Source organism: Sinocyclocheilus anshuiensis, unplaced genomic scaffold (genome assembly GCF_001515605.1).
Source record: "Sinocyclocheilus anshuiensis isolate Anshui unplaced genomic scaffold, SAMN03320099.WGS_v1.1 scaffold436, whole genome shotgun sequence".
NCBI lineage: Eukaryota > Metazoa > Chordata > Actinopteri > Cypriniformes > Cyprinidae > Sinocyclocheilus > Sinocyclocheilus anshuiensis.
The window spans coordinates 2,549,438-2,561,243 of NW_015560618.1; the positions used below are offsets into that span (position 1 = coordinate 2,549,438).

Genomic DNA, 11,806 nt, shown 5'->3' on the forward strand with positions numbered 1-11,806 from the left:
AATAATAATGAATTGTATTAAAAAATATCAAGCAGTCAATCAAACTTTTCGACAGTAATAATAATTCAAAATGTTTCTTGAGCAATTTAGCATATGATTGATTTCTGAAGGATCATGTGACACTGAAGACTGGAGTAATGATGCTGGAAATTCAGCTTTGCCATAAAATACGTCTTAAAATATATTCAGAACAAAGAAAACAGTTAGGCCTATTTAAAATTGTAATAATATTTCACTGTTACTGTTTTTACTGTATTTTTTATGAAATGCATTTCTATCTTCACCACAGCACGCAGAATAGCAACACTGTTAGGTTTAATTATACATTTATTTTTTACCAGAAATGATAGAGGCAGTCTTTTCCAGCCTCCCACAGTTCTCAGCGCATAAATCTGATACCAAACAACAGGATGAACACCCCACCCAGTCACAAGTCTCAGACTATTTTTATTGACTTTTTAGGCTGCTTGCAATTAGTCATTTTTTATCATTGTTCATGTATTACAGCTGTGAAGTGCTGTACTTGTTTTCTTGGGCGACAGTCGTCTGATTGAAACACCTCAGCAGTAGATAGAATTGATTGATGACAATAGCTAATGGTCAAATAGCCAAAAATCAATCATATTGTGGTTTAGATTTGCGTGTGTAATCAATATGTAATGCAAATGTAAGTTCAGATTTAATATGTCAAAAGTAAAAACTAGGTCTGGAGTTTGATCCAGGGGGTCTGTTAAAAATACCGTGTTGTTTCATCATCTTTTGCCCTGTGGTGTCTGCTAATGAAGAGAGCTCCCGCTAACAATGACTAGCACAGTTGGCCTAATCAACGCTTGTCTTACGCATCCGTTGCTCTTCCTCTATTCCCCGGTGGTCTGGTTTTCTCGTTATTGTAATCTTGAATTAGGCCTGGTAAATTGAGCTTTTAATTAGCGATGCTGGTTCAAAAGTGTGAGTGTTGTGACCTTATGTATGAATTACTGTGTAGTCTTCTTTCTTATTTAAATCTGATTCTAAATGCTCTGAATTGGTGAATCCCACCAAAACATTATCAGGTCACATTGTGTGTGTGTGTGTGTGTGTGTGTGTGTGTGTGTGAAAGAAGTCTCTTATGCTCACCAAGGCTGCATTTACTTTTAGAAATACAGTAAAAACAGTAATATATTGTGAAATAATATTACTATTTAAAATAACGGTTTTCTATTTTAATATATTTTAAGGTGTCATTTATTCCTGTGATGCAAAGCTGAATTTGCAGCATCATTACTCCAGTCTTCAGTGTCACATGAACCTTTAGAAATCATTGATATGCTGATTTACTGATCAAGAAACATGACCTATTATTAATGTTGAAAACAGTTATATTTATGTGCAATAAAATGTTTTTATAACATTATAAATTTTATATCATACTGACCCTAAATTTATGAACAGTAATATATTTTGATCATGTATTTTTTGTACGTTTTTTTTTTGTTTGTTTTTTTGCATCAACCTTCTGATAAGTAAATGTAATGCAACAGACACGGCAATACCTATTTTTTTTACTATTTCTTTTTTACGTTGTGGTAATGAGAATTAGGGGTCAAAATGTGCTGAATAGTCATTAAAATTATGCCACAATGCAAAAAAAAATCTTAATGGTCTTAAATCACAGGAATGAACTGATAGGAACACACATTCACAGGAATACAGCGATATGTTTGAACACAGGTGCTTAACAGCAGTAATAAAGCCCTCATTGTGCTGGTGTGTGAATGAAGTAAAATAGACGCCTGACTGTAGTGTGTTTGCGGTGGGAGGGTCTTGAGTGGATAGAGGTCACTGCGGGTCACCACCGCCCCACTGTCTTTGTTCCTGAGACACAATGATCAACATACTTTAAATAATTCAGATTGTAACACCTGCAGAGAATTGTGCTATTGTCAGGCGTCACAATTGATGACTGTGATTGTTATTGGCTCATATTAGCAGTGTTGGGAAAGCTGCTTTACCCTTTTCAAATGGTAACTAACTACATTCAAGTTAAACGGACAGAGTTTTAGAGTTTATTCTTATAGTCTGGACTCACATTTAGGGGACACAGAATTCAGCAATCCCCTATCTCTGAGCTTTGAAAGGCTCGACTGTGTGTGTGTGTGTGTGTGTGCTATTTATGGTTTTAAAATCACTGCCGTGTGCAAAGTGACCCTGAGCTATATCTGCTTATTCTGTAAGTGTTCTGCATGAGCGATGCTTCTGCGTAAATAATGCATCGGCTTCATCAGGAGGCTCCACCGTGTCTTTTCTGAAAAGCAGAGACTCACTGTTGCCCGGGAAGTGGCTTTGAAAGAGACTGCAGCGTTCTCTTGGCAGACAGGTATTATGTTTGCTTCTCTGGTTTCATCATTGTATTTATAGCGTGGCATTGCTGAGTCACTGGCAAAGGCTTAAAGTTGAAAACGCACAAGGCTGTAGTGTGAGCTGCTGAATAGAATCCAAAGCATCCTGATGGATGATGGGGAAACAGAGTTGGGAATGAAATGACGCTCTTTGACTCGGTATGTTTTGGTGATCTGGCAGTGTTTGGAAAGGGCTCTCGCTCTCTAGAGACTTTCTGTCCCTTCATCTGTATTCTGCTGCAAACTCCATCTGGCTAGAGCTCTTAGGCCTCCTTTAAAGGGACAGTTCACCCAAAAATGAACGTTCTGTCATCATTTACTCCATACCTGTGTGACTTGCTTTCTTCTGCTGAACACAAAATAAGATAAACTGTTTAGATATGATATGAAATGATAACTGTCATAACCTCTTTATATGTTCTGCAGAAAAAAGAAAAACAGGTTTGGAACAACATGAGGGTGAATAAATGATGACAGATTTTATTTTCAGGTCAACTAACTGATTTAAAAAACGATTTTTTTTTTTTTTTATGAAATTAGGATTTTACTATGTGGGTGAATATCATTAATAACATTCCTGTGTCATATTTCACCCCAAATCAAAAAAAGGAATGAGATTTTGCCTTAAGAAAATGAAGTGATATAACTTTCATGAGTTTTGCAGATTTTCCTCTAATTCTCATTTTCAGAATGCAGAAATCCTATTATCATTACTGTAATGAGAGAGAAATATACGTAAAATGTATATACTGTTATTTGTTGTACTGCCTTTAATTTATGCTGTCTTAAATATAAAAATCACTCTAGTGCAGTAATGCGTTACTGAGAATCACCGTTAAGAACAAATGGAAATTTTAAAAACATGAAAATTAATTGTGATTTTAAATATTTACCAGTCTTTGACACTATCCTTCAAACCACTCGGTTTTAGCCATTTGTCAGGAAGAAGTTTTAAATCATGTAAAAAAAAAAAAATCACTTATTCCTTTATATAATTTAATAAGTATGTTGTATAATTTTTTACATAAATATATCTGTTACGCTAAATAATGATGGAGCAATATTTCATCAATATAAGGTAGACACTATTTGTATTTAAAATGTTTTCTGTGTATGTAAAATAATTTTTTTTACATGTATATATGTATTTATTTATTTATTGCTTTCAGTTGAATTATAATTTAAAGGAAATCCAATGATAAAAAGACAAGTTTTTTTAATGCATGACACTAAATTGCGATTTCAATAGTGACCAAAATAATCATGATTTATGTTTTTTGCCATGATCAAGCAGCCCTAATTATGGTAATGCCCATAGGTGCTTAATTGTCATGAAATCTTTAAATAAAATATTATTTCTTTTGACATGTTTTCACGAGAGCAGCCCACATCACTCATCTGCATTTCTTTCTTTCCTTGTCAAAAAGGTTTTCCACATTATTAACACCTTTAAGTTTTTCAGTTAGCAGTAGAATTCCGAAAGAACTTCATGAATATGAATTCTAAATGCTGAAGTGTGACAGGAATGGTGAGTTCCTCATTGTTTTTGCGGTCTCTCTCAGGCAGCCGCTGATTATGTGAAGGCCCACCTGCCCGAGTCTCTGAAACAGCAGCTGCAGGCCTATGAGCGAGAAAAGAAAGACAGTCCTCTCTCCTATCCCGCCATCCTAGAGCAGCGCATTCTGGCTGTGGACCGGGACATGGTGGAGAAGTTCTCTGCCAGCCATGATGAAGCAGGTGAGCAGGGACGAGAGTGTGTTTTAGGTTGATTTAGCTGACTGGAAACAGTAAACAATGCTGAACCCTTGTTTTGTCTTCAGGCACGACGTGTTTGGTAGCCCTGTTGTCAGACCGTGAACTGACTGTGGCAAATGTCGGAGACTCTCGCGGCGTTCTCTGCGACAAGGACGGCAACGCTGTGGCCTTGTCACATGATCACAAGCCTTACCAGCTGAAAGAGCGCAAGAGGATCAAGAGAGCAGGTGAGGTACTACAGCCATAACTGATGATTTTGGTAGGCTTAAACTGTTTTGACACGTACAAAAAAATAAGTGCTTCGGCTAAAAAAAAAAAACATTCAAATTTGTATCTTTTAGGCACTTTTCATTATTATTTCTTATTCATCAGTTAATTTATTAAAATTTAGGTCATTTTTTTAGGGACATATGTGACCCTGGAGCACAAAAGCAGTCTTAAGTCGCTGGGGTATATTTGTAGCAATAGCCAAAAATACATTGTATGGGTCAGAATTATTGATTTTTCTTTTATGCCAAAAATCATTAGGATATTAAGTAAAGATCATGTTTCATGAGGATATTTTGTAAATTTCCTACCGTAAATATATCAAAACTTAATTTTTGATTAGTAATATGCTTTGCTAAGGTCTTCATTTGAACAACTTTAAAGGCGATTTTCTCAATATTTAGATTTTTTTGCACCCTCAGATTCCAGATTTTCAAATAGTTGTATCTCGGCCAGATATGGTCATATCCTAACAAACCATACATCAATGGAAAGCTTATTTATTCAGCTTTCAGATGATGTATAAATCTCAATTTCACATATAGTAAATGTAACCATATACAGTAGCTGGTGTAGGTGGGGGAAAAGTCATTCAATTATGAATCACGATTCTGTCTTCTACCGATTCGAATCGATTCATGAATTATGAATTAAGCTTACTACAACAACAGTTTTTAACGAACAGAAAATAGCCTTAAATAATGTATATTTACTTGTGCACGTCTCCTATCTGCACATGTACTTTTTACACATGAGAAGCACTTTCAGAAATCGAACAATAAAGTGCTTGTAAAACATGCTGATGAATGAACATTCCTTTGATTCAATACGTCTCTCAGTTTGATGCTCACATAAACTGATCAGATTTTAATAGTGCAGAAGACACATGCCTTTACATTTTCATTTTCATTTGATTTAAATAAAATTCACTGTTTAGAACTCAATCTAATATTGTATTGAATAGAAATTTGATTCAAAATCGAGAATCGATTTTTGACCCGAGAATCAATTCGAATCAAGTTGTGGGATTCCAAAAGATTCCCACCCCTAGTAACTGGTCATTTTCAGAGGAGTTTTGCAACATTTATTCTTGGCCTGTTATCGGCCATTGTATCTTAAAGCGTTTTTTTTATTCGCTTACACAGTATATTATTAGTATTTTTACTGCTCTTCTTATTAAAATGTTATTTTTCTTATGAAATTACAAAAATTGAACAAGCCAATTAAATATACTACTTTAGTAACTGTAGTACTATTTCTGTGTGTTTAATAATAATAATTAATGTTTGTTTGTTAATTGTCGTGTTTTTTTTTATTAAATAACCTTTTGACAGTGGTTGGATTTGACGATTACCAAACACTTAAATCGTTGATCTTATACAGGGATGCAAACTTGTCACCTTTTGTAGAATAAAATTATTATTATTATTTCCACAACAATAATATTGCTACTACAGTAATATTTCTTTATTGGTATATTTAATTTTTGTAATTTAATCAAATTAAAAAAAGGTTATTATTGTTATTTATCCTGGATCATGCTATGGGGTTTGCGTAGGTCCACACAAAACCAATACATTTCAAAATTTGTAAAACTCATTAACCTCATAGCATTATTTTTGCCATGCTTATTGCAGTGTAAATGCATTCATGCCACCTCTGAACAGTCTGAACAAATACACCCAAGTGCAGCTTCTGAAAACATGTTTTGTTCTCATTGTAGCCTTATAGATTTATGTACAATAAATTCAATGTTAAATCAACATATTTCTTTCTTTTTAGTAATGTCAGTTCAATCATTTTCTCAATATTAACACAGTGACTTTAAATTATCTTTTGGGGGGGTAATGTCTCAGCCCAAATTGATGTATCAGTAATTTGTGATTCATTGCATCAATTAATTGATGCATTGTGTAATTAATTATATTAAAACTCTTCTCAGCCCTAGTATAAATTTAGCTAATTATATCATTTATATTTTTAAATGCATATTTACAAACCTTCAAATGGGGAAGTCAATACAAAAAAAAATTACAACTTTTAGTAATGTCAGTTCAATCATTTTCTCAATATTAACACAGTGACTTTAAATTATCTTTTGGGGGGGGTAATGTCTCAGCCCAAATTGATGTATCAGTAATTTGTGATTCATTGCATCAATTAATTGATGCATTGTGTAATTAATTATATTAAAACTCTTCTCAGCCCTAGTATAAATTTAGCTAATTATATCATTTATATTTTTAAATGCATATTTACAAACCTTCAAATGGGGAAGTCAATACAAAAAAAAATTACAAAAACAATTCAGCCTAACACTTTAGCCTTCTCTTTAACTATTGGTTAGTAAATGGACATTATTAAATGTTGTAGTCATTTTTCAGTGATTGGGCCTGCTGTTGTTGTAGGATTGCACTTGTGATGAGTTTCTGGCAGTTCCAGTGTGTGACTGCACTGTGTGAATGTAACACATCTGTGTGATCTCATCCATCAGGTGGCTTCATCAGTTTCAACGGCTCTTGGCGTGTGCAGGGCATCCTGGCCATGTCACGCTCACTCGGTGACTACCCTCTCAAGAACTTGAATGTGGTCATCCCAGACCCAGATATCTTGACCTTTGACCTGGACAAGCTCCAGCCGGAGTTCATGATCCTAGCCTCCGACGGCCTGTGGGACGCGTTCAGCAACGAGGAGGCCGTGCGCTTTGTGCGGGAACGCTTGGATGAGCCGCACTTCGGCGCCAAGAGCATTGTGCTGCAGTCTTTCTACCGCGGCTGTCCCGACAACATCACTGTCATGGTGGTGAAGTTCAAGAGCAGCTCTGGGAGCAAAACTGGAGAGTAGTTGGACTCGACCGATAAACAGCCTCCAATGTCTTTCCATTAATGCATATTGCCAGAGGCTAGACGGTGTAATAAAACAGGCAAACTTTTTATTTTCTCACAATTACAATAAACTGTACATAAACGCATGTGCAAACGTGCATTCCCAGATTTGTTTTTGTTTTTTTGGTGTGTGCCAAATGGGCACTTTATAGAAATTTTATTCTGTAATTACTCCTTTTTCAATTCATTACTCTTCAAAGATGATGTATCCTGGCCTTCCTTAATCAGAGCAATATTATTTGTGAAACAGCAATTGGCATAAATTGGAGAGTAGTTGGACTCGACCGATAAACAGCCTCCAATGTCTTTCCATTAATGCATATTGCCAGAGGCTAGACGGTGTAATAAAACAGGCAAACTTTTTATTTTCTCACAATTACAATAAACTGTACATAAACGCATATGCATGTGCAAACATGTGCATTCCCAGATTTGTTTTAGTTTTTTTGGTGTGTGCCAAATGGGCACTTTATAGAAATTTTATTCTGTAATTACTCCTTTTTCAATTCATTACTCTTCAAAGATGATGTATCCTGGCCTTCCTTAATCAGAGCAATATTATTTGTGAAACAGCAATTGGCATAAATTGGACAGTGTTTTGTTCAGGAGACATGCATAAATATCATAACTTTGTGTTTGTTTCTTTTTCTTGTTTTTGTGAATTAAGGAGCTGATGAAACCATATCCAGCTCTTGAATTTGGATGTGCATGATCCATTCATATCAGTTCAGGGCATTAATGCCAATTTACACTGGTGCTGCTCATCAGTTAGTTTAAATGAGGGTGGAATAATGTTGTGTTAGATTAAGAATGTTACACTTTGATTACATTTCATAATAGGTCTATGTCCCATTCATGTCAGTGTTTTAATGGTTATGTGAATACAGATTGAAGACTGTTGAAGTAATACTGGCAAGCTGTCCTCCAACTTTCCTCCTAGTTTACTGAAAAAATTGGCACCAGCCCCAATCTACAAAAAGGTTTAATTTCTTGCACTTTGTGAAATGTATGTGGGAGAATGAAGCGATAAATAAACCTAACAAATCAAAGCTGATATTGCTCGTCTTTGCTCTCTCTCTCTGATAAAAGTTTCATATGCTCAGTATGATTTTTTAAAGAAATTAATATTTGGCAGGAACACATTAAATTGATCAAAAGTGACAGCAGATCAAATCAGCATTGAATGATTTCTGAAGCATCATGTGACTGAAGACTGGAGTAATAATGCTGAACATTCAGCTTTACATCAGAAATCATTTATATTAAAAAAAAAAAACATAAAAAAGAGAAGTTATTTTAATTTGTATAATAATATTTCACAATATTACTGTTTACTGTATTTTTGATCAAACAAATGCAGCCGTGGTAAGAGATTTCTTTCAAAAACATTTTAAAAATCCTTCCAAATCTATAATACTATAAGGTGTATAGTACATATATTTACTATATATAATTGTCATTTGAGGGGAAAATGCTCAATTACTTTAAATATTATTATCTGTTGTATTTATCCTATATATCCATTGAAATAAATGCCAAGTATTTTAAACGCGGGTTTATATAGGTTTATAGGTACATTTGAAAACATATATTAGTATCTGTATAATTTTATTATATCAATATCAGTATATGGTATCCTAGATGGTAACAAAAATATACCTGTTGCAGATCAAATGAAACAGCAATTTTTCCACTAGATACAAAGCTGGTCAGGCCTGGTGAAAGCCTAAGCTGGTTTGTTGGTTTTATCTCGTGTGTGTGAGCAGCACACAGATTGTAAGGCAAATAATAAGCAAATAGAATAAGCATATGACGCTTTGCTGTTTGCATTCTTCCAGACTGACTGACAGGTCCAGCCGCAGTAACCTTACACTGCAGCGCCGTGTCCGTGTAACACACCGAGCTCAGCAGTCCATCGTGACAACCGGGGCCAGGTGTAAGGCCCCAGAATAGCACCAGCATTGTTGAGTCCAGTAGACTATTAAAGCCCCTATCGTGCCTGTTGCCACTGAGTAAGCTTTCTATAAATCTGCCCTTACACACTCTTCCTGGATCTGACGCCCAGTAGTTCAGTGGTCGTAACGTATAAATGTACGTTTGCGCTTAGTGTTGGCACGGAGTTTACAAGACACCCAGCGGCCTACATTTCAAGGATTTTTCCACGCACAAAAATGGGTCAGTGTAGTTCAAGGACATCCGAGCAGTTTCACGAGTTCACGTCTCTTACAACTATAAAGTTGTGTGAAAAACGCACTCCCGGCATTTCACAAGGGAAATGGCGACCGGACGCCTCTCATCAGAATGAAGCGGCAGCGGAGAGACGGCGCCGTGGCTGCGGGACTCACGACGACTGCTCTGGACTGGTTTTTGTGGCTGATCCAACTGGTGGGGTGTGGATAGACGAAACCCTCGGAAGACAAAGGTGAACCTGTGGATGTGAAGTTAGTTGGGGTCGTTGTTGTTCTTGTTTTTTACACTGAAATCCATCCTGAGGTTTCTAAAGGTGACGACAATGTCAACAATCCAGTGCTGAAAGTATCTGGAAGGATTGAGATGGGATTCTTGGATGTCTGAGGGGCACATTCAACTTTTTCGTTTGGTTTCCATTAACTGAAATGGAAACAGATTTATTTGAAGAGTTTTTCCAAGACATTTATTGTCATTTATGATGCCATACTGCCTGGTCATGGTCACACGTCATGTGGTCAGTTGATAAATGTAATGGGAAACCTATGATTAATTTCTTTAAACTCACATGTCTCAGGGCAACCGTCTTAACCGAGAACTTATAATTATTTATTTCATATCTATTTATCTATATATTTATTTATTTTACAAGGGTTCGATTTTCAAGTTCCTACTTCATGTATGTCAAATGACACTCTTTAGTTTCTTTAGGATCTTCAGCCATTTGTGACATGAGAATCCATGAAAGAGATTTTAATTTAGTTTGATCATGGAATATTTTGTTTAAATGTGTACATTATTTAAGACACAAGAGATAAATTAAGCAGAACTCCGTTCCAGGCATTCTTAGCATATCATTTGGGAGGTGTCCTGAGATACTTTGACCCATTAATCATACAGCACTATGTAGATAAGCTAGATATAATACATCACTGAGTAACGCAGACACCATCTTAAGTAAACTCACATTTGTTGAGCGAACACAGTGAGAAGCTTTGGTCTTTGTGAACATCTGACATATACAATGGGCCATTCAGGATCCAGACACAAACCTGAAGCCCGCATCCTCCTCTTAGGGCTCGACGGAGCTGGAAAATCAACACTTCTTTACAAACTGAAGTACAATGAGGACTTCCACACGGTTCCTACTATTGGATTCAATGTAGAAATGATCGAAGCGAAGAAGAACAAGGACAAAATCACCCTGACCGTGTGGGACGTTGGAGGGCAGGTTAAGATGCGAGCGCACTGGAGGAATTTTTACCAGGACACAGCTGGAATTGTGTTCGTCGTGGACTCTTCTGATATTAAGCATCTGGACATGGCCAAGAGCGTACTGGAACAGACCTTAAAGAGTGACCTCCTCAAGGGACTCCCAGTGGTGGTTCTTGCCAACAAGCAAGATATTGTAGGAGCTGCAACGGTAACTGAGATCACAGAGCAGTTTAACCTGATAAAGAGTTGCGGTGATCGAGACTGGTTCATTCAGCCGTGTTCGGCGCTGACTGGAGCGGGTCTGGTGGACGGCTTCAGACGAATGGCACACCTGGTGAAAATGACACCTGAGGACAATAACATCAAAGAGACTGTGAAGTATATAAGATCAAAATCGGGTATGTCAATGAAGAAATAGTCCACATGGTAACTTATTAACCACTTTTTATGGAAGGTTATGTACACAATGCTACTAAATTTGGATAGTTCATAACATGTGAACTGAATGAAAAATGAAGCAGGCTACTGAAAGATACCGAACGTTATACTTGGGTTATAAATGAACTATTCTTAAATTCGTTAATATAGTAACCAAGACTGTTTAGAAAGATAAAAATCTTAAATGTCTGTAATAAAATAAATGCCCATACAAACAGCAAAACCTGCTAACCACACTTACAAAAAATTATGTAAGCACATTAGCTCATACTAGTTGTTCAGAATCATGTGAACTGAATGGGAAGTTAAGTTATAAGGAGCCATAAAAGGGTCTAAATATTACCTTGAATTAATTAAATGTATTAAAATATGCTGTAATGTAAAGTACTTGTACATTTTTATTTAATGTACAATTTTTACTTACATTTGTTGTGAAACACATACTTGATAACCAGACTTTTAAAAGGTTATGTAAATAATCATGTGAACTAAATGAGAAATCGATAAAAGGTACCATAAAAGGTGCCAAATGTTACTTTAAACTATAATTCATGAATATATGACCCTGGACCACAAAAAAAAATCGTAAATTTTTCGAATTGAGATTTATACATCATCTGAAAGCTGAAGAAATAAGATTTTCCATTGATGCTTGGTTTGTTAGGATATGACTATATTTGG

General features: G+C 35.8%; 2 protein-coding genes across 2 annotated transcripts in view; both read left to right on the forward strand.

Moving 5' to 3' along the window:
* Window positions 1–8,334, forward strand: part of ppm1la (protein phosphatase, Mg2+/Mn2+ dependent, 1La) — a 24,934-nt gene extending 16,600 nt beyond the window's left edge. The window contains exons 3-6 of the mRNA XM_016478042.1: window positions 3,941–4,115; window positions 4,199–4,360; window positions 6,895–7,244; window positions 7,560–8,334. Of these exons, the coding sequence (XP_016333528.1) occupies window positions 3,941–4,115; window positions 4,199–4,360; window positions 6,895–7,244 (687 nt within the window). The 3' untranslated portion in view covers window positions 7,560–8,334. The remainder of the gene's footprint in view (window positions 1–3,940; window positions 4,116–4,198; window positions 4,361–6,894; window positions 7,245–7,559) is intronic.
* A 1,800-nt stretch (window positions 8,335–10,134) lies between these two features.
* Window positions 10,135–11,379, forward strand: arl14 (ADP-ribosylation factor-like 14). The gene has a single exon (XM_016478055.1). The coding sequence runs from the start codon at window positions 10,497–10,499 to the stop codon at window positions 11,103–11,105; it is 609 nt and encodes a 202-aa protein (XP_016333541.1). The 5' UTR covers window positions 10,135–10,496; the 3' UTR covers window positions 11,106–11,379.
* The last annotated feature ends 427 nt before the right edge of the window (window positions 11,380–11,806 follow it).